General features: G+C 42.0%; 1 protein-coding gene across 1 annotated transcript in view; it reads left to right on the forward strand.

Annotated features, from left to right (window-relative positions):
- The window catches only part of MAOB (monoamine oxidase B), a 114063-nt gene that overhangs the window by 34589 nt on the left and 57785 nt on the right, over positions 1-21689 (forward strand). Inside the window, exons 2-3 of the mRNA XM_019417335.2 lie at positions 9145-9239; positions 10444-10581. Of these exons, the coding sequence (XP_019272880.2) occupies positions 9145-9239; positions 10444-10581 (233 nt within the window). The remainder of the gene's footprint in view (positions 1-9144; positions 9240-10443; positions 10582-21689) is intronic.

Here is a 21689-nt window from a genome sequence, read left to right on the forward strand (position 1 = left end):
ATGGACAATTTTTTAAAAAAATTGAGATGTAATTAACATATATTAGCTTCAGGTGTATGACCTAATGATTCACTATTTGTATATATTACAAAATGATCACCACAACAAGTGTAGTTAACATCCATCACATATAATTACAAAAACTTTGTTCTTGTGATGAGAACTTTTAAGATCTACTCTCTTAGCAAGTTTCAACTATTAATACAGTATTAGTGACTAGAATCACTATGCTGTACATTACATTCCCATTATTTATTTATTTTATGACTGAAAGTTTGCTCCTTTTGACTACTCACTTTAACTTTTTTCCAGAATGTTCTGGTTACGAAAATTTTCAGAAAAATTATACAGTTAAGACTCATGTACCTACCAACCATCTAGATTCTGTAATTAACATTTTTGCTACATTTGCTTTATTCCATTGTACCCATCTATCCATCTATCGTCCATCTATCAATCCCTCATATTTTCTGATGTATTTTAGAGTAAGTCACAGGCATCAGGACCTTTTGTCCCAAAGACCTCAGCATACCTATCCTTAACCAGCTTTGTTCACAAATTTGCCCAGCGGCGTTGCTAATCTTCTCTGTATTATTCCCATGTTAGTATATGTGCCTGCCAAAGTGAGCACAAGCCAGCTTCATTTCAATCAGCACTTCCTTGTCCCACAAAAATCAGCGTTCTTTTACTAACACCTATTGATGTCACCCAAATTTCATGTGGCACAGGGCAGTCTTTGGACTAGATGCTTTGGGGGTTATGAAATCTCAGCTTTATTTAAAAGCATTGTCCTGTCTCATTTAGATTGTCACAGAATGGGAAGGGCCAAAATTAATCACAGATGAAGAAAGTGAGGCCCTGAAGGTCAGGGCCTCCAAGGTCAAATAGCCAGACTGTGGCCTATTAGCTATAGAGCTTTTTCTACAAAATGGCGGTGTTCTGCCCTTGTCCTTGAATCCGGTGACATTTTCCTTCTACTCTGGTCATTGCACACTGTTGACTGCCTTGGGCTTTGGCTCACAGAAGTGTTTCAGGGGAGGACAAAGTAAAGCTCCTGGGCTGAGCTCCACACTAGGCTCCCAGAAGATGGAGGGAGGGGCAGGCTTTGGCATAGATGAATGAGTCCTTTGTAATTCCATTTCTTCTGGTTACTTGTTACATCTCACCCAGATTTCTTTTCCTTGGCTGTGCCCACATTTTATCCTCTCCTTCCAGAATTCCTAAAATTCGTCATCTCATTTTTGGTGAAAAAAGATGTTTACATGGAGAAATATTCAAGGCAATCTACAGCAGGCCTCTGGCCCTCTTCAGGGCATTTGTAACATCCAGCTCTTTCAGAGACTAAGATCTAGGGTGTGTGTGAGCCTAAGGGGGAATGATAGCGCTCCAATTTTATATCCTACCTGAAAAAATGTTTGTGATTCTAAAACTCATGCTGGGATTCCATAAGAGGGCCTGTGTCACAGCAATGAGGTATTTCATCCTCAAAGTACAGTCGAGGAAACTATCATGGCATCCTATGGTTACCATCCTATGATACTTCCAAAACAGGGTTTTTTAGTATTTAATTTCTCTCCTAATGATTGGATGTATCTCAGGAAAATTGCTCTTCGACCGATGTCTAGGATTTCTAGTAGTAATTATTATTTTTATAGCACTAATCTTTTCAACATTTGAGGCTAAGCAAATTTAACTCTTTGTTTTCTGCTAATGTCTTCTTCATCTGAGAATTATGTTCTTGGTAATAATGATTGTTGGGATCCCAGTTATTATAACCTATTTTTTAAAGTTTATTTATTTATTTTGAGAGAGCGAGAGAGCCAGGGAGGGGCAAAGAGAGAGGGAGAGAGAGAATCCCAAGCAGTCTCAGTGTTGTCAGCGTAGAGCCTGACACGGGGCTCGATCTCACTAACTGTGAGATCATGACCTGAGCCGAGATCAAGAGCCTGACGCTTAACTGACTGAGCCACCCAGATACCCCACCAACTATTATAACGTAGTAAAGATTCTATAATTATTGACTGGTTACTATTGATTGATCGATTGATTTGAATTCCAGTATAATTAATATATGGGGTTCTATTAGTTTCAGACGTACCTTATCATGATTGAACAATTCTGCACATGACTCAGTGCTCATCACAGAAATGTACTCTTCATCTCCTTATTTATACACATTCCATGGAATTTCCAAAAGGATTTGAGGCCAGTGAATGAAACATTTATTTTTCTGTAACAAGTTCGTGTGTTACATTCTTCATTTAAAGAAACTGCGACAAAGCTGTAACTTCTGGGTTTGCATTGTTTTTTTCATGGGACTCCATATTGAGGTAACGTGAAAATAAAGTTTGTCTGCCCCAATTACAATATTACAAAAGCTCTCCCACTCTTTTCCAACAACAAAGGGTAAAAACAAAAACTTGGTTCTGAAATAAGACTTACCGTGATTGCTGACATTTTAGGAAATTGTAATCATTTATATATATATAAAGCATGATGAAGAAACCATTTTTATGGCTTTAGACATATTCTCAAAAGCCCTGGAAGCAATCTTATTCTAGTATCATCTGGAGAAAGGTTTCTATGGCAACTCAGGAATGCTTGGTGTCTTTTATCCTTTTCAAGAGCATAAATCATCCTATGGTCCGAGGCTTCGGTAAAGGTCTCTTTTATTTTACAAACTATTGCCATTTGTTTTTCTGATAAGTTTTGACGGTCTTAGGGAAAACAGAGCAAAGGGCTTCCAAGAAAGCTTGGAATCTGTTTCGCATTTGCGAGCAAGACGTGAATAGCTTAAATCTAGACTTTGCTTCTTAGTGATGAGAATGACGGTAGACTTTCGGTAGCTTGGTCTCTCTTTTCCAAAAAGTGGCGAGTGGTGCATTGTCAGGAAAGACAAGTCGGTCTGTACTTAAGGAGAAGGAGCTATTTGGTCAAAGCACTTCTTAAGGAATAGTTCAGTGGAGGTGACCTTGAGGGCACTGCATTGATCTAGAAGCTTTCAGATCGTCCTGTAATGATAGGGTCTCAGGGCTTTGGGCATGACAAGCTGCAGGTGATTTTTATCCATGTAGCCTTTCCAAGAAAACTAATAAAGATAGATTCTAATTTTAAAATTTGGCATCCCTAGAGAAATTTTTAAACATAGGCCATGTTAAAAAAAACAAAATTTTTTAAACATAGGCCCTGTATGTTATAGGAAGTAGTGGGACTAGTGAGAAATACATCGGGCCGAGAAACAGAACTGGATTTTAGATCTACCTCTGCCGTAGCTGGTTGTATGAGGCTGAGCAAAAAATAGGAACAATAATGCCAGCCTCACAGGTCATTGTTAAGGACTGAATGGGTGTGAATACAGAAATCTGCAATGCTGTACAAATGTAAGGTGGCTAACATGATCAGTTGGCTGGCTTTCTTTCCAGCTCCTTCCCTTTGAAAAAGTCCAAGGTGTCCTTTACCATTTCCGGTGTCACCAGAGCAAATCAGTTTCAGCGTGTGCAAATATTTTGGTGTCTTATACCATATTAAATACACCCTGTTTACACAGATGCCATCGCCGCCATTTATCTATTTATTTATTTATTTATTGCCTAAGTAATTAAATGTCATCTTTGTGGAAGGGTAGTAAATGAATCCATTCAACAATCACGTAAGGGCCAACCGTGTACTGGCACGGGGGAGACAAAGAACAGATAATTAAATTCTTATCATTCAGGAAATAAGTTTTCTGAGTTTCAAGGCCACAGCGCAGTCTCTTCAGGCAGTGCCCTGCACAAGCTCGCCCGGCTGATGCAGTCAAAGAGGGGATGCGATCCAGCCCACCTTTTGCCGGCCCAAGCCACTTGTACCGGTGGGTGCTGCATTTCACCGGAAAGGAAGGACACCATTTTGAAATTTACCTGCCAGGCGCCTGCCTCTTCTTGTAATTTACACAAAGGCATGGAATGTGCTGGCAGTGGCCTGTGATGTTTAATGGAAGGCTTTCAGTGTTTCACGGTTTAGTATGAGGAAGGCTGATGGGCATGTTTGTTATCTGAAGTCAGAGCGCCTGCGTTTGAATGTTGACTCAGTCCCTTGGTAGCTGTGAGACCTTGGGCATGTTACTGGGCCTCTCTGTGCTTCACTTTCTACATCTACCCACTTCATAGAGTTGTTGAGAGGATAAACAAATTCTTACATGTAAAACACTTAAGAGTAGAAGCTGGCATACACTCAGTGCTCAAAATGTTGGCTGTTTTGTGGTATCTTTACCTGGGTCTCTGTGTTGAAAAGTTCAGCAATTAACAACTGAATTCCACCTACAAATACCATTTTCCTTTAATGAATTTATTTCACAAAGGGGATATTTTTCTCCTTAACCCAGACCTTGTGTGTGTGTGTGTGTGTGTGTGTGTGTGTGTATTTGCGTTAAATAGCTAAAAGGCATTCTCTTTAGAGACATTAAAGAATCTCACTTCTTTGATCCGAAGGTCACTTGGTTGTTTCCAGAATTTTCTCATAAAGCCTTTTCTTTGTCGGAAGTGACAGAGGTGTTGAAGGCTATTTTCATATTTTTGCCTTTCATCCCTCCTGGGGAAATGCTTGTATCTTTTACCAAGGTTATAAGGTTAGAGATGCTTTGAGGTACAGTGAATTTTTTTGTCAGTTTTGGTTAGCGTGATACTTTTTTTGGTGGGGGAGTGCCTTTAAACTGAGAAAAAGTCCTCCCATGGTATTGAAGTATTGATGTTTCATAATGTTTTCAAAACAATTAACTTTGCATTTTATTAATAAACATTTTTTAAATGTTTATGTCTTATTTATTTTGAAAGCGAGAGAGAGAGCGTGCACATGAGCGAGGCCGGGGGGCAGAGAGAGAGGGAGAGAGAGAATCCCAAGCAGGCTCTGCACTGTCAGCACAGAGCCCGATGGGGGGCTCGAACTCACGAACCGTGAGATCATGACCTGAGCCGAAATCAAGAAGTCAGATGCTTAACCAACTAAGCCACCCAGGCGCCCCAATTGACATTGTGTTTTAAAACTCTGAAAAAGTTTTGTTAAGTGTCAGGTTTTGATACGAAGGACGTGAGCCAGATTGACAAAGCAAAGCATGGGGCAAGAGGTGATTGTGATTTTTCTCTTCCTTCTGCATCCTAACCCCTTCTCTGCTCCTAAAACGCCTTGAAGCACCCCTTCTGTTACCAGCACTGCATATTTTACCATCTCCTCGCATCATCCAACTTCTGGGTTGTTTTTCCGTGACACATAAAAAACCTGGAAGCATTGAATGCTAATAATGCTGCACACCACTGATACTTAGATATTTAAAATCATTTGCACGCCTAATCCAAACCGAAGTATGCAAATGGTCGAGGCAGTCATCACTTTGGTGAAACCTTTTCCAAGTAAATTACCTGAGAAGAAAGACACAGTGTTTTTATAATTTCATGGAATTAGGCATCAGTCCATCATTGTGCTGTGCTATTCGTCATTCATCCAAGGAAGCCTCTTTGACCCAAACACCGTGGACCCTGCACCATCTGGAGTCTACAAATGAGATGATCTTATCAGGAGCCTGTGCAGGGCACAGAGGAGCTGCTGCTGAATATGCCAGCGATAATCCGTTTGTGAAATATTAATTGATACTGCGCATTAAGTTCTGGTTTAATTAACTTTTTAAAAGCACAAAGCAGGGGTGCCTGCCTGGGTGGCTCAGCTGGTTAAGCGTCGGGCTTCAGCTCAGGTCATGATCTCACGGTCCGTGGGTTCAAGCCCCGAGTCGGGCTCTGTGCTGACAGCTCGGAGCCTGGAGCCTGTTTCAGATTCTGTGTCTCCCTCTCTCTCTGCCCCTCCCTGGCTCATGCTCTCTCTTTCTCTCTCTCTCAAAAATAAACATTAAAAAAAATTAAAAAAAAAAAAAAAAGAAGTACTCCCAGGGACTCCTCCCTGATGACTGGGGAAAGGACTGATAGTTTAGCCGATGGAAGAATTAATAAGCCAAGCAATGAACTCTACAGAGCTGTCCAGCCTACGACAGGACTCTTTCTCAAGAGTTCATGTCTCTGCCGATTTGGGGGAACTTGAAACGCATTTTGCCATAGAACAAAAATATGAGGGATGGTGCATTCTCTGGGAGGTCTGGGGATTTTAAAATGCAATACTAGGGGCAAAAAAGAAAAAAAAAAAAAGCCCAAATCAGAAAGTAGCAGAAATATATTTGCCCTAAAACACCAGACAGTGTCATGGGCGCTGTTTAAACACTTAAGCAATCATTTCCTGACACGTTAAAAAACTACAGCAGGTTCTTTTTAAACAGAAAATAACAGGCACTGTCATAAAACACAGCATTCGTTTTATTCCGTGTGAGGCACTTTATAAGCAAAGCTCATCTGATCTTCACAGTGCTGAAAAAAAAATTTTTTTAAGAAAAAAATGGAGGTTTAAAGACATTCACTGACTTGCCGTTGATTACACAATCAGTAAACAGCAGCATCAGAGTTCAGCCCCAAACCTGAACTCTTAACTACTATCCTTGAACCAAAGAGGAAAAATGAAAAATACAGTAACTCCATTACAGTGAGTCACATGAAATATCTTAAAGCATTCCGCTCTCCATCTAAATATAAGAATCTTAAAGTGCCAGTTTTTCTTATACATGGATATTTAACTTTTGTAACCCATTTAAGAGCGAGCTTATAATTGCTTTGTACTTTTAATTTTGTCAGCGTTTATTTATTTATTGAGAGAAAGACAGAGCGTGACCTGGGGAGTGGCGGAGAGAGACACAGAATCTGAAGCAGGTTCCAGGCTCCGAGCTGTCAGCACAGAGCCTGATGCAGGGCTCAAACTCACGGACCATGAGATCATGACCTGAGCCAAAGTGGGATGCTTAACCGACTGAGAGCCACCCAGGTGCCCCCTGGAGAGCTACTTCTTAATCGCCTCCTGACCAGACTCCCAAATCCTCCGTTTCTTAAGTCTTCTGAAATTCCCTTCTCCTAAACCACAGTGACTTCTTTAAGCCACCCATAATCGGACCAATTATTTTCCAAATCCATTTTTGCCACTTGATGTCCGGCAAGCAATTGAACACCCCCGCACTCCCCCCATGGTGAATATTAAGCAAATTGTGGGGTATTTCCAACCACATACCCTCGTATTGCCCTGTTTAAAGATATTTTTGTAAGTTTCTGGGTATGACTTTTTAAGGCACACAAGCACAGAGAACTGTCTATCGAATGGTTTGATAAGACCCTGGCTTGTTTTAATAACTGTTCGTGTTTAGCATCAGATACTGTTGGGTAACTGCACAGACCAAAAGACAGTGCCTTTTGTGGAACAGAAAATGCTAGCATGTGTGAGCGATGTTGTATTTCATTCTGAACCCTTTTGTTTAAGCCCGGGCGTGCTCAGCGGGTCTGTCTGAATTCCCTGATAACAGCGGTTACTATGGCTGCGTGTTATTTCATATTTCATTTGTTGAACTGATGCTTGATAAGAGAAATGGCGTTGAATCGTCTGCAATTTTGAAATTGTGTTCTATCTAAATAGAAATGTTTTCTCCTTTTTTTTCCTCATGGAGGTCGAATTAGCACTGGGGTTAAAAATCCAAGCCTTATATTTCTAAATGAGGGTGTGCAATCCCGTATGCACTGCGTGGGTGGTTGGGGACTTTGGGACCCTAACTCTGCCACCAGCTGAAAGCCTCCTGCCTCCAAGGACAGGGCATGAAAGACAGATTAACTCCAATAATGAAATGTCAGATCAGATCAGCCTTTTTTTCTAAAAAAAAAAAAAAAAAAAAAAAAAATGGGTTTCCTCTTTTAGGGTAGCTGATAGACAATGAACAGAGCCCTGACTTTTCTTTATGGCTTTTACGGGTGGGCTCATATTTTATGTTTTATGGATTCTTATCGGACCACAAGATACAAGTGTGTTTCTAAAATGTGTTGATCCAAATAAAGTAAAAAATATCTTTTGAAATGTAATTTCCCCCTGGCGCAGAAATGGGAAGATGCCATCTCTGGAGACGATGGCCGGGAGGCTCCGTGGAAAACAGTGCTTGTGGTTAGGAATCCTGACCCGGGAGTGAAATTGCCTGGCTTGGCTTTGCTGGCTCGACATGAGACCTTGTGTGTTTCAGTGTCCTCGGCCGTAAAATGCAAAGATCAACAGTGCCTTTTCTCAATGGGTTTTTGTGAGAATTCACTGAATTAATATATAAAAACACTTAGAACAGGGTCTCAAATGGTAGGGAGTATTAGCTCTTTTTATAGGAATCTTTCTCTCTCTCTCTCTCTCTTTTACTTTGCACCCAGTGGGGTCTAAAAATCCCAGAACTATTATTTTTGAAAGACAAGATAGAAGCCAGTTTCATTTCTCTGTAACGCACAGCGTCTTGGCATTTCCTCGATTTTGTTTGTTCTCAGAAAGCAAATGATTAAGGTAATTAGAACTGAGGAAATTCAGTCATCATGGTAAGGGCTCCAGAGCTCTCCTGTCTGAGAAAGATCTTACTGAGCTATGTAAGGTGGTTTTAAAGATGCACGATTTTAAGATCTCCGAGGTCAAAAACTGCACCTAGGGAGGCCTGGGTGGCTCAGTCGGTTGTGTGTCCAACTCTTGATTTGGGCTCAGGTCATGATCCCGGGGTCATGGGATCGAGCCCCTCATAGGGGCTGCTTCGCATTCTCTCTCTCTTCCTCTGCCCCTCTCCACCACTTGCTGTCTGTCTGTCTGTCTCTCTCTTTCTAAAATTAAAATTAAAAGAAAAAAAAAGAGAAATAAGTCAATGGCTACATTTGGTCTGGTGTTGACTGGGGCTTGTGCTTTTAAGTGTGGCCATGTGTTTCCGTTTGTACTGTCAGACACGTAATCGTGCGATTTAGTCCTTAAAGATAGACATTTTGATACAGTGACCGAGGATGTTTTTAAGATTTGAGACATTTACCAAAAACGAAATCCCTTTTGTTCTTGCTAGAAAGACCAGTTGGTTTCCCATTCTTGGAATCTGGGCCTCTATTGAGAAACCCCAGCCACCTGTAAGGTGCACGTAACGGTAGGCCATGTGTGTGAGCCATCGTGGGCTTTTCTCATCGACGTTAACATGAGGCGCTTACCCGGAATCCCTGTGAGGTCTTTGATGGTGATTGTGTTTTCTCCCAGGTATGGCGGCAGCCAAGCTTCTGCATGACTCTGGCCTGAATGTGGTTGTTCTGGAAGCCCGGGACCGAGTAGGAGGCAGGACTTACACCATCAGGGTAAGTAAGACATTAAGGATGGGATGGAGAAATGTAGGACGGAAGCGGAGTTACTATGTCTTTTTTTTTCTTTTCTAGAAGTCTTGAATTTCATTTGACTCTTACTAAAAGAAACATTCTCCACAGCCTCTCAATTTGCTACCTTTCCACATGTACTTCTGTCTCTTTTCTTACCTCATGATGCCCCATAAATTATTGCACCAATAAGGAGGTGTTTGGAATACATCAGTAAATAAACTAAAGATTCCCGCCTTTGTGAAAGTTATGTTATCTTCGGGGACAGGGGGAGCTAGACAACAAAAGAAAACAAGAAACACCTTCTATGGTGTCCCCGGCTGATAGGTATCTGGTTATGCCTGGACATGTTCAGACATAGGGAGCTTTTGTGGTTACTTCTTCTTCTTCAAAGATTGGTCCTTCGTCATTGGAAACGAAGCTGATTTGTAACCATATGGAAAACTTGTTTACGAACATAGGAGAGCAATTTCAAAGGTTCACATTATGGCCAAAATATTCCCTGATGCTATCTTTCAAATGTCTGGATTAACCACAGAAGTGATCATTTCCTTTCTTCATTTTTCTCTAGCATTAAGTGGCTCAAAATTAGCCTGAAGTACCAAGTAAAGAGAAATGCATCAACGATTCATAGCTTACAAATTCAAGGCACTAGAAAACAAACCATGAGGTGGTATATATTGTGAGTGATGGCATTCAGAAGTCTCCTGCCTATTTAAAATTCAATCCAGGGGCACCTGGGTGGCTCAGTTGGTTAAGCGTCTGACTTCGACTCAGGTCATAATCTCATGGCTCATGAGTTTGAGCCCCATGTCGGGCTCCGTGCTGCCAGCCCAGAGCCTGGAACCTGCTTTGGATTCTTTGTCTCTCTCTCTGTCTCCCTCTCTCTCTCTCTCTCTCTGCCCTTCCCCCACTCACACTCTGTCTCTCTCTCCCTCAAGAATAAATAAACCTTAAAAAAAAAAAGTAAAGTTCAATCCAGTTTGCTTTAAATTGCAGAATGGTTTAAGGACAGGTAAGTCACATGAATGAAGTACAGTTGAAAATAGAATCCCATTTTCCACGGATACACCTCAAGGTCTGTGAAATACCCATTTGTTGATTTCAGAGCTCTCTCTTTTTTTTTTTTTAATCTAGGAAGAACATTTCCGCAAATATTTATTTCTGGTTTTTTTCCCTGGGAAAACAGAACCAAGAGGTTAAATACGTGGACCTCGGAGGATCTTATGTTGGGCCAACTCAGAATCGAATCCTAAGATTAGCCAAGGAGCTGGGATTGGAGACCTACAAAGTGAATGAAGTGGAACATCTCATCCACCATGTAAAGGTAGGCCTGGGCCAGCCTTTGAAAGGTTTGAAGACTTCTCTATGGGTCTTTCCATATATGAATTCCAGATCCTTCACTCAGAGAATCTACTGTAGTCCTCAATGATGTATGTGTACTTTATAAGTGTATTTTAACCATTGTGAAAATGTTTTCGCTGCCACCAAAGGAGAATTAAGATGAGAATTCTAACCTATTTGGGAAGGTTGTTGACAAAGTGGCATTGCCCATTTGGCAAAAAGTTTCACAAAACCAAGAGAGAAAAAAATGCAGTCAATTTATTAAGTGCCTCTATTTAAATATCTGGGTTCTTTCATGTGATACAAAAACCTGAGTACAGTTTTATAAAGGCTGCCCTAGACTTCATGTTGTAAAGAGTATTTGTAGTATGCCTAACGTAATATTTTGAAATACGTCATTGTATTCTACATATCATTAAAGGTTACTCTTCTTTGGAGATTTACATAAAAGTGGCTCAAGTCCCAAATTCCATCTATTGTGGGGAACCTCCACTGATCTCCCCAAAATTTCTGTGAGTTGACTGGGTCTCCCATTCCCATGATCATTTGTGGCTCATGGTTCTTGCTTCCATGATGCCTCTGCTCATTCACATCTTATGGCCTGTGACTCTTTCTCTTCCCTTCGCTTTATGCCAGCCTGTGTTCAGATTCACCTCTTCATCTTGATTTTCTTCAGACCACCCCAAGCATTTGTGTTGGACACACTTGACTGAAGTTTTGAGCTCTGGGGGTGGGAGGTTTAACTGCAGAAACAAACAGCTAAGAATCGAATATTGGACATTCTTACTCTAATAAGCTATTAGACCAGTGAGCCCCTGGGGATTTCTTACCGGCCACACTTCTCTGTGCATCCAAGTCACCCACCATGGTGATGTCTCCAGACTCCTCTCATATCTCCCTGATCCTTGTTTTCCCAGCATCATTGTCTTCGTCCAAAAAGTCACTGTTGTTCTCTGACCAATAGAGTCACCTGTTCTGGGCCCCATCCTGGAGTCCCATAGAAGAACTGTTAGAGGTTTTGAACTTCAGCTTTTCCTCTCTTCCATACTTGCCGTTGTAGGTGGAAGTGAGAATACAGAGACATACTCCTCCGTGGTAGAAATCCTCCCTTTAGAAGACAGAAGAAACTAGCAGCAGGCAGTTTTGATTTATATTCACAATGTTGACACCCTGATATTCTTTGTGAGTGATAATATCAAGAAGGACAAATAACAGACTGTACATTATGAGTTATTTAATAAAAGGGGAAATAAACATCTACATGCGGGTAAAAGATTTCCTTAATTTTTACATAAATGTTTGGTTGACCTTCAGATTTTGTTTTATAAGCCTTTTCGCCTTGCTTTCCATCTGTGTCTAGCGGAAGAAGGGACACATGAATTAGAAATGAAAATGTAGCATGGTGATAGTGCGATTTGTTGAGCATCAATCCACAAGCTTAGCAAAGATCTTTCATTGGGTTCCTTGCTTTTATTTTTATTTTTATTTTTTTAAATGTTTTTTATTTTTGAGACAGAGAGAGAGCATGAGCAGGGGAGGGGCAGAGAGAGAGGGAAACACAGAATCCGAAGCAGGCTCCAGGCTCTGAGCTGTCAGCACAGAGCCCGACGCAGGGCTCGAACTCACAGACTGCGAGATCATGACCCGAGCCAAAGTCAGACGCTCAACCGACTGAGCCACCCAGGCGCCCCGGGTTCCTTGCTTTTAAATGTAGGTCACGCTGACTGATTTCTTTGACTTCCCAGAACACTAGGATCTCTTTTAGGTTTTTTCAGACAAAGGAAACGATGTTACACTGAAATAATTTTTCAGGGCTATGGCCAGACGTGCTGCTTTCTTTTTTTTAAAATTTTTTTTTTTTCAACGTTTTTTATTTATTTTTGGGACAGAGAGAGACAGAGCATGAACGGGGGAGGGGCAGAGAGAGAGGGAGACACAGAATCAGAAACAGGCTCCAGGCTCCGAGCCATCAGCCCAGAGCCTGACGCGGGGCTCGAACTCACAGACCGCGAGATCGTGACCTGGCTGAAGTCGGACGCTTAACCGACTGCGCCACCCAGGCGCCCCAGACGTGCTGCTTTCTTAGACGATTTCAAATAATCTATGTGCAGCTAAGAAAAAAATACAAATAATTAACCAGTATCCCTGACTTGATACAGGGTAAATACATATGCCGACAGTGCTCCTTATGAAATTTCAAATAAATGCCATTGCGTTTTAATTATCACAAAAGTACAAATATAATTAGAAAAGGCGGGTAAAGGAAAACCCTTCCATGATCCTATCTAGAGAAAATCATGCTAAGTATTCTTCGGTTCATAGATTTTCATATTCCTGTATTGCTATTTTCTGACCTCTACTGGAAGAAATGAGAAATATCAGTACACTTAAAAATATTGCATACATATGCATATATGTATATGTATTTGACATACTGACTTACTCTGTAATTAATTCTCACTGCCAGGACAATTGAAATGCTAATGAGGCTACATGAAGGTCTTTTTCAGTGTTGATAGAGGTGCTAATTTGACCTCCTGTGGTCATATCCAATGAGGAGCTGCATTATAATAAATGATAAAGACCTGATACCTAAGAAGTCCTCCCAAAACTAAATATTTGTCCTCCACCATCACCACCTCCATGTCTCTGCTAGCATGTCATTTTTTTTTTTTTTGCTTAATGTTTATATTTATTTTTAAGACAGAGAGAGACAGAGCATGAGCAGGGGATGGACAGAGACAGAGTGGGAGACACAGAATCCGAAACAGGCTCCAGGCTCTGAGCTGTCAGCACAGAGCCCCATGCGGGGCTCGAACTCATCAACCGCGAGATCATGACCTGAGCCGAAGTCGGATGCTCAATCGACTGAGCCACCCAAGCACCCCTCATTTTTCTTATTTTTAACCTGTGAAAGCATTTTGGATGGCTACATCCATTTCTGGAATCACTGATAACAACTCTAGTGTTCTATCTCCTACTACATGCCAAAGAATATCGTTCAGAAATTTGTCTCCTCTGTCCTGGTAGGCAGTACTGTAGGCGTTTGGATGTTACTCTCTCTTGCCTATTTCAATAACTACTGTTCCCAAGTGCAAAGTATGGTTCACGCATATATATAGTACATTTATGCCTTGTTTCATCAGCGGACCCATGTGTGTTTCTTAACCCAAAGCCTGAGAGTATTAAGTATGCTACTTACCGTATTGTCAGATCCTGCTATTCAAATCCGCCTGCTCAAGGAATCTGCTTTTCAGATTTTTTACATGGACGTTAATGGAAAACAGTTTTATGGGCAGCTTTAATACCATTCGGCTAAGGAATTTGACTATGTTGCAACCAGCAGTTTCAAATTGAAACTGGCGAGGGACACCTGAGTGGCTCAGTCAGTTGAGGGTCTGCCTCTTGATTTCGGCTCAGATCATGATCCCAGGATCGTGGGATGAAACCTTGAGTCGGACTTCGAACTAAGCATGGAACCTGCTTAAGATTCTCTCTCTCTCCCTCTCCCCACTCACGCACTCTCTTTCTCAAAAACAAACAAACAATCAGTGAAACAAACAAACATAAAGAAACTGGTGAAATGGAGCTACTCATAAAAGCAGGAGGGTCCAGGGACACCTGGGTGGCTCAGTCGGTTTAGTGTCCAACTCTTGATTCTGGCGCGGGTCATGATCTCATGGTTCATGAGTTAGAGCCCCGAATCAGGCTCTGCGCTGGCAGCATGGAGCCTGATTGGGATTCTCTGTCTCTCCCTCTCTCTCTTCCCCTCCCCCACTTGCATTTTCTCTCTCTCTCTCTTTCTTTCTCTGTGTCTTCTCTCAAAATAAATAAATTAACTTTTAAAAAAAAAAAAGCAGGAGGGTCCAGCATCTCCCAATGGGCTAGCTCTCCAAAGGAAGGGTGTCTTTCTCAAGAAATGATGACTCCCAGTATCACCAGTTCCCTGGTATCTGTGGAAGAAATAGTCTGCTGATAGATGGGGTATGTTCATGCCATGCCCCATAACCAGCATCCACACGCTCTTGGTTTGCTGTGATATGCAGCCTCTGTCCTGTCTGCCTCCGATCTGTCAGAAATGTTTATTACTACTGAGCGGCATTCGTTTTTAGTACTACAATAGATCTGTCTTATGTGGCTAAAATGTGGTTTTCTAAAGCCTTGCTCGTGAATAAAAGATGTGATCTCAAGCTATGTTGGGATTTAATTATCAGTGGGAAAAGTGATCGCTTCAGCTCATGTCTTTATAATTTAGAAGGTGTTTTCCTCACTTCCAAAATCTGTAATGTGGCGGTTAGTGCTTAACAGTACTGACATTTTTAATCTGTTTTGCATGCTAATTTCGTTTGTTAAATATTTTTTAGTGTTTATTTTTGAGAGAGAGAGAGAGAGCACAAGCAGGGGAGGGGCAGAAAGAGAGAGGGAGGCACAGAATGGGAAGCAGGCTCCAGGATCTGACCTGCCAGCACAGAGCCCAACGCGGGGCTTGAACTCACGAACCGTGAGATCATGACCCGAGCCGAAGTTGGCCGCTTAACCTTAGACTGAGCCACCCAGGCACCCCTGGTCATGCTAATGTCTGCTAGTATAGTTTAGAAGGCAACTTTTTAGATACCTTGAAAGTGACTTGTAAAACTTGTTCCCTTTTGGGAACTATCTCATAATTTAAAAAAAAAAAGACAAAAAATAAAAACTTAAGGATCTTCACAATATTTTGATTTATACCCCTTTCTCTTTCATTGTGTGTGTGTGTTTGTGTGCGTGCATGTGTGGTGGTTCTCATTCATCTTTTTGTTCTCTTGGGCTCTTCTCTTAAAGAAAGTGGAGAAAAGTCTCGTACAACTTAGGCTATCGGCAAATACAGTTTCTCTGTTTCAGAAACTTCTGTAAGTCTGAACTTTGGAACCAGAGTCTAGTCAAACATGAAACTGCTTTAGCCCAACTCCCCACTGATAATCCTTTCCAAACCTCAGCCATCTGGAGAAACTGAGGTGGGGGGGAAGATCCTCTGGTCTTAGTCTGCTTCCCAGCAGGCAGAAGCCAAGCTCATTGTTAACGTCCCTTGTGTGTATGTCTGGGGTCAGCCTCAGTGCTCGAGGCCTGCGAATGAGACCCCTCTCAAATATATTGCACCATTTGGCTCAGCACCTGTTTATCGGGAACCCAGAAATCCACTGGAAAATACCACGAGCAAGAAGCACATAAAAGACAGAGAACAGAGACTGGATCTCTATCAACAAGACCTGTTCTGTGAATTTCTCCAAAGAGATCACAGGTGCTGAAATGCCTATCGGTTTTGGGGAACAGCAACGGAAGGAGAGCCCAGGGGCCCCTGGGTGGCTCAGTCGGTTAAGCTTCTGACTCTTGATATTGGCTCAGGTCATGATCTCACCGTCCATGGGATCGAGACCCATGCTGGGCTCTGCACTGACAGCGCGGAGCCTGCTTGGGATTCTCTGTCTTCTCTCTCTGACCCTCCCCCACTCCTCCCTCCCTCCCTCTCTTCTCTCTCTCACTCAAAATAAGTAACTCAACTTTAAAAAAAGAATGAGAGGGGCGCCTGGGTGGCTCAGTCAGTTGAGCGTCCGACTTCAGCTCAGGTCATGATCTCACGGTCCATGAGTTTGAGCCCCGAGTCGGGCTCTGTGCTGACAGCCCGGAGGCTGGAGCCTGCTTCAGATTCTGTGTGTGTGTCTCTCTCTCTCTGCCCCTCACCCACTGATTCTCTCTGTCTCTCTCTCTGTCTCTCTGTCAAAAGTAAATAAGCATTGAAAAAAATTTTTAATAAATAGAAAGAAAGAATGAGAGCCCAAATACTGAGAAATAAAATTTTCAAATTAACATTGTATTTGGCAAACAGAAACTATCCTGTCGTGCAGGACCTCAGCATCTCTCAGAAATCAGCAAATCAGAAGTGTTGGGTCTTCTTCAGGCTCTTAATATTCCCTTCTCCACACCTTTATCTCCAGTCCTATTAATCCAGGGAAGCCTGGATCAAAGTCCAGAGTGCACTCGCTTCTCTTATGATGACAGAAGCCCCCGGGAACAGGTTAGACAAACTCTTGGATTTCACACAGGAACAGCTGCCCATTTCACATGAACTTCACACATGCCACACAGAGCTCACTGGCTCCGAGAGTCTGCCCTAGCCGAGATGGGCTTTGGGAACCTTCTTTTCCCCTCCTACCTATATGCCAAGACATTTCTTTTTTTGCTGGAGACAAATATCTCTTAATCATCGTGGGAGATTTTTTTTTCAATGTGGAGAATAGTCATTTCCTCTTCAGCATGTGGAACCCATTTGTCTAGTGATCATTCTGAAGCTTATTTTAAGTTGTTCAAGAAACCATAGTGCCCATTTGTGTTATTTAGAAAATACGGTGGGGGCGCCCGGGTGGCTCAGTCAGTTAAGTGTCCGACTTCAGCTCAGGTGAGGATCTTGTGGTTCACGAGTTTGAGCCCCGCATCGGGCACTGTGCTGACAGCTCAGATCCTGGAGCCTGCTTTGGATTTTGTGTCTCCCTCTCTCTCTGCCCCTCCCCTGCTCATACTTTGTCTCTCTCTCATAAATAAATAAAACATTAAAAAAAATTTTTAAATAAAAAAAAGAAAATACAGCGGCTTTTTGGCATGTAATAATTCGCCGAAAATTATGCTTTCAATGGCTGCATTTGGAGCACTATTTTGAGATAGGAGATGAATTTATTCTAGGGCCTCAAGGTTTCCATTTGGAACTGAATTTATGATAAAATCAGTAAACGTATTCTCTACGTACAAACATATACATATGCACATTTGGATAAACTTAAGAGGGGCTAGAGTTGTGGGTAGCACAGAGTTACTTTTAGATCTAACCTGCTGAAGGTGGAGGGCAGAGAATGTATAGAATTCAGTTACAGTGGGGTGCCTGGGTGGCTCAGTCGCTTAAGCATCCAACTTCGGCTCAGGTCATGATTTCACGGTCGGTCTGTGAGTTCAAGCCCCGAGTCGGGCTCTGTGCCGACAGCTCAGAACCCGGAGCCTGCTTCCGAATCTGTGTCTCCCTCCCTCTCTGCCCCTCCCCCTTTCATGCTCTGTGTCTCTCTTTCTTAAAAATAAATAAACATTTTAAAAAATTAAAAAAAATTCAGTTACGGTGGTGAAATTCACTAAAGGAATAGGCCTGCAGCTTAACTCTTGTGCCACATTTTATAGCCCCTGTACTGTGTCATCGTGGGGTGTGGCCAAGTAGTCCAAGGAAGATGCAAGGAAAGGGTCGCATCTTGCCAAAGAACGGTGGCGAATAAGGGCAACCTTGTCACAGGTCAAAGAGCGTTAGCAGCCTGCACGTACCGAGGGAGTGACAGGACATACAAAATGGCCTAAACGATGTTGGCCTGCCTTGCCACACCCTCAGCAGCAGCCTGCGGAGAGACTTAGATGCAGATTCTGAGTCCACTGCTCACAGAGCACTTGCCTTTCTCGTGGCCTTTGCTACAACCAGCAAATAATAACAATGGTAACACTACTGGGATATGGACGTCTGGCTCCTACCAAGTACGTGATTTTACACATGCCATCTAATTGGCGAGTCCCAAATAACCAGAAGTTATTTGGTTGTGAACTCAAAGTTTTGGCCCCATTTCACAGGTAAGAACATAAAGGCTAAAGCGATTAATTGCATATGGCAGAAAGCGATGGGTTCAGAGCATGAACCAAGGTCTTGGGGTGCCAGAAATACACCATAAGGAGTTTGCCGTCCCCTGGATGAGAAGCTTTCCGTCGTTTCCTTCTGAGCCCCAGCCCCTGGCTTGCCCGCCTGCCTTCCTTCCAAATGTACACTCTCGCATCTTAGAAAAATCCAATTCAACATTTTCCTTTCCTTAAAAATTTCTGCAGTTGACTACAGTTACTCCACTGGTTCCTTCCCAAGCCCTGTTTCTTCCTCACTTTCCTGATTATACTTTCTCACAAACCCTGTTGGAAAGTAAGATGAATAGCGTTCCATTATTTGTGCTTCAAGATTACACACACACATACATACACACACAGAGCATATTTTGCTTATATTTAACATTCTTGGATCCCTATTTTCATACTTTCACATTAAGAAAGTTTTTAGGTCTGGAGCACCTGGCTTGCTCAGTCGGTTAAGCGTCCGACTTCGGCTCAGGTCATGATCTTGCAGTTCATGAGTTCAAGCCCCACATTGGGCCCTGTGCTGACAGCTCAGAGCCTGGAGCCTGCTTCGGATTCTGTGTCTCCCTCTCTCTCTGCCTTTCCTTTGCTTATGCTCTGTCTCTCTCTCTCTCTATCCTTCAAAAATAAATAAATACTAAAAAAATTTTTTAAAAAGGAGAGTTTTTAGGTCTGCTTTTTCACTCGTAAATATTTCACGAATACTCTCCAATGTCGTTAAAAGTTCTTTGGTAAAAAAAAAGTTCTTTATAGATCCCATTTTATTTTTTTTTAATTTTTAAAATGTTTATTTGTTTTTGAGAGAGAGACAGACAGACTGTGAAAGGGGCAGGGGCAGAGAGAGAGGGAGACACAGAATCCGAAGCAGGCTCCAGGCTCCAAGCTGTCAGCACAGAGCCTGACACGGGGCTCAATCTCACAAACCGTGAGATCAAGACCTGAGCTGCAGTTGGACGCTTAACCAACTGAGCCACCCAGGCGCCCCTGTAGATCCCATTTTAAACAGATACATAATATTCTGTTGCAAGAACACTCTGTAATATGGTGGATATTGTGCCAATCAGTTCCAATTAATTAGGCATCTATATTCAAATCGTTACTAGCATGCGAGGCACTGGGCTAAATAATTGAATTTGAGACAGTTTGGGCTACAGTCAGTATGAGAGTGGTGAGATCAAAGATTTCCCTGTCAGTGTAAAAGGAAATGCTTCTAATCCTGGCTGCTGAATCCCAGAGTTCAACTGTTGCTGAAAACGTACACATTACAAGTAAAAGCCAATGATCACAAACGCTTCAACAATTTCCCTTAGAGCCCCAAGACTGGTAAGTACTTGGTCTGCCTTTCAGATTATCCAGACAACAGTTGTACCAATGCCTTTCCACTTTCTCTACCTCTTAATCCAGTGGCACCCTAGGTGGGTAGGTAGGTGGGTAGGTAGGTGGGTAGGTAGGTAGGTAGGTAGGTAGTTTTTATTTTAATCTCAGTTAATATACTCTTACAGCATTACATTAGTTTCAGGTGTACAATATAGTGATTCAGCAGTTCTGTACATCACCTTGTGTCATCAGACAAATGCACTCCTTAATTTCCATCACCTATTTAACCCAGTGGCACCATATTTGAAATTTGGTCATGGGGCACCTGCATGGCTTAATTGGTTGAGCGTCCAGCTCTTGATTTCGGCTCAGGTCGTGATCTCATGGCCGTGAGATCAAGCCCCCCCATTGGTCTCCTCACTGGGCATGGAGCCTGCTTGAGATTCTTCTTTCCCTCTCTCTTTCTGCCCCTCCCCCACTCATGTGAGTGCACATGTATGCTCTCTCTCTCTCTTTCCCTCTCTCTAAAAAAAAAAGTCATAAGAACACTCCACTTTAAGGTATCATCAAATGGGGATCCAAAGAACTCAGGAATGGGTAAACTTTGGTGAAATTGTTGCCAAACAGTAAACACATTTAAATAAAGACTTAAATTTAAAGAATTAGGAGATTTGTGGTTAGAGTACAGAATGTACTACAGACTGTATTTTTCAAAAAAACTTTATATTATAAAAAATGATATAATCTATAGAATCAGAATGTGGGGAAGGTGAGAAGGTAAGAAGTATAAGCAAATGGAGTGCTAGTGACGTCTTAGTTCATAGCATGGAATCGGTGTGTACCAAAATTAAACTTGTAGTCAATAAAGAAACACAGACTCAAATCGCCTAATGGTTTTTATGATCTTTTCATTTTCTGCTACAGGGCTCTTTCAGGAACTCCTATTTCTTAGGGTTATGCAAGATTTATTTGAAATTTAGTACTTCCTTCAGCTCACTTGAGTTTGTGTTTCTTCCATTAAATTTGAGTACATTTAGGTCATTAAAAATGGAAAATACAATACGATTTGATTCTCAAATATTTGCATTTCTTTCTTTGCCCCTTCCTCCTTTCCTTCCTCCCTTTTTCTTTCCTTCTTCCCTTCCTTCCCTTTTTGTTTCCTTTCTCCGTCAGTCATCCACTTGTGCATTTATCCATCCATCCATCCATCCACCCACCCATCGATCCATACTTCCATCCATCCATCCATCCATCCATCCATCCACCCATCCATCTTTCTATCTTGTAGATGCTTATAAAAGGGTCTGGAATGTCATGCACCAAATGTTACAGCTATTTTGTTAACCTGGATGGTGTGATTTGAGATAATTTGCTCCATTCTTTTTTGTATTTTTTAGTACTGCTGGAACTTTTTTATAAAGAGCTCCTCTCGTTTTTATTTTTAAAAATGTAATTAGACACAGACTCTACTTTTGAGAGCTTATGGACTATGAGAGGAAATTGGGCTCTGTGACTCTCATCTGCCCAGCAGTGGTCTCCCGGGTTATATATCTATTAACAATGACCAAACTGCTTCCAGCTGGGCTTAGTGACTGAGCTTCAACCCTTTGAGTTCAGACGGTCTAGATCCCAAAGCAGCTGTTTGAATGCAGAACCACAAAGGCTCTTATCCTGGTATTACTGGGCTGCAGAATTTTCCCTGTCTGATACACACACACACACACACACACACACACACACACACACACACATTCATTGTTGACCCTTTGTGCTTTAATTTCTCTATTTGCAAAAAAAGAATATTTGTACCTGTGCTGACTAGTGCCTTGAGCCTTTAAAGAGACAAGATGTTAACAGAAGACACTGATTAACATTATTCTCGCCAACAAGGCGGGTACGATACACTGAAGATACTAAGACTGTCTCGGTAGGAAGGCTTGAGTCTATTTACTTTCCTTTAGAAAAACTTTTCTAATACACTGTGCAGATTCTCACTCCCAAGTATTTGAATGGCCAGGTGCCAGCTGGGATGAAACTGTACACATTCTTAGCAGAAGAGAACCAGGCCAGTAAACTCATCCTGCAGATATTTTTATA

Source organism: Panthera pardus, unplaced genomic scaffold (assembly GCF_024362965.1).
Source record: "Panthera pardus isolate Hobbes unplaced genomic scaffold, ASM2436296v1 HiC_scaffold_27, whole genome shotgun sequence".
NCBI lineage: Eukaryota > Metazoa > Chordata > Mammalia > Carnivora > Felidae > Panthera > Panthera pardus.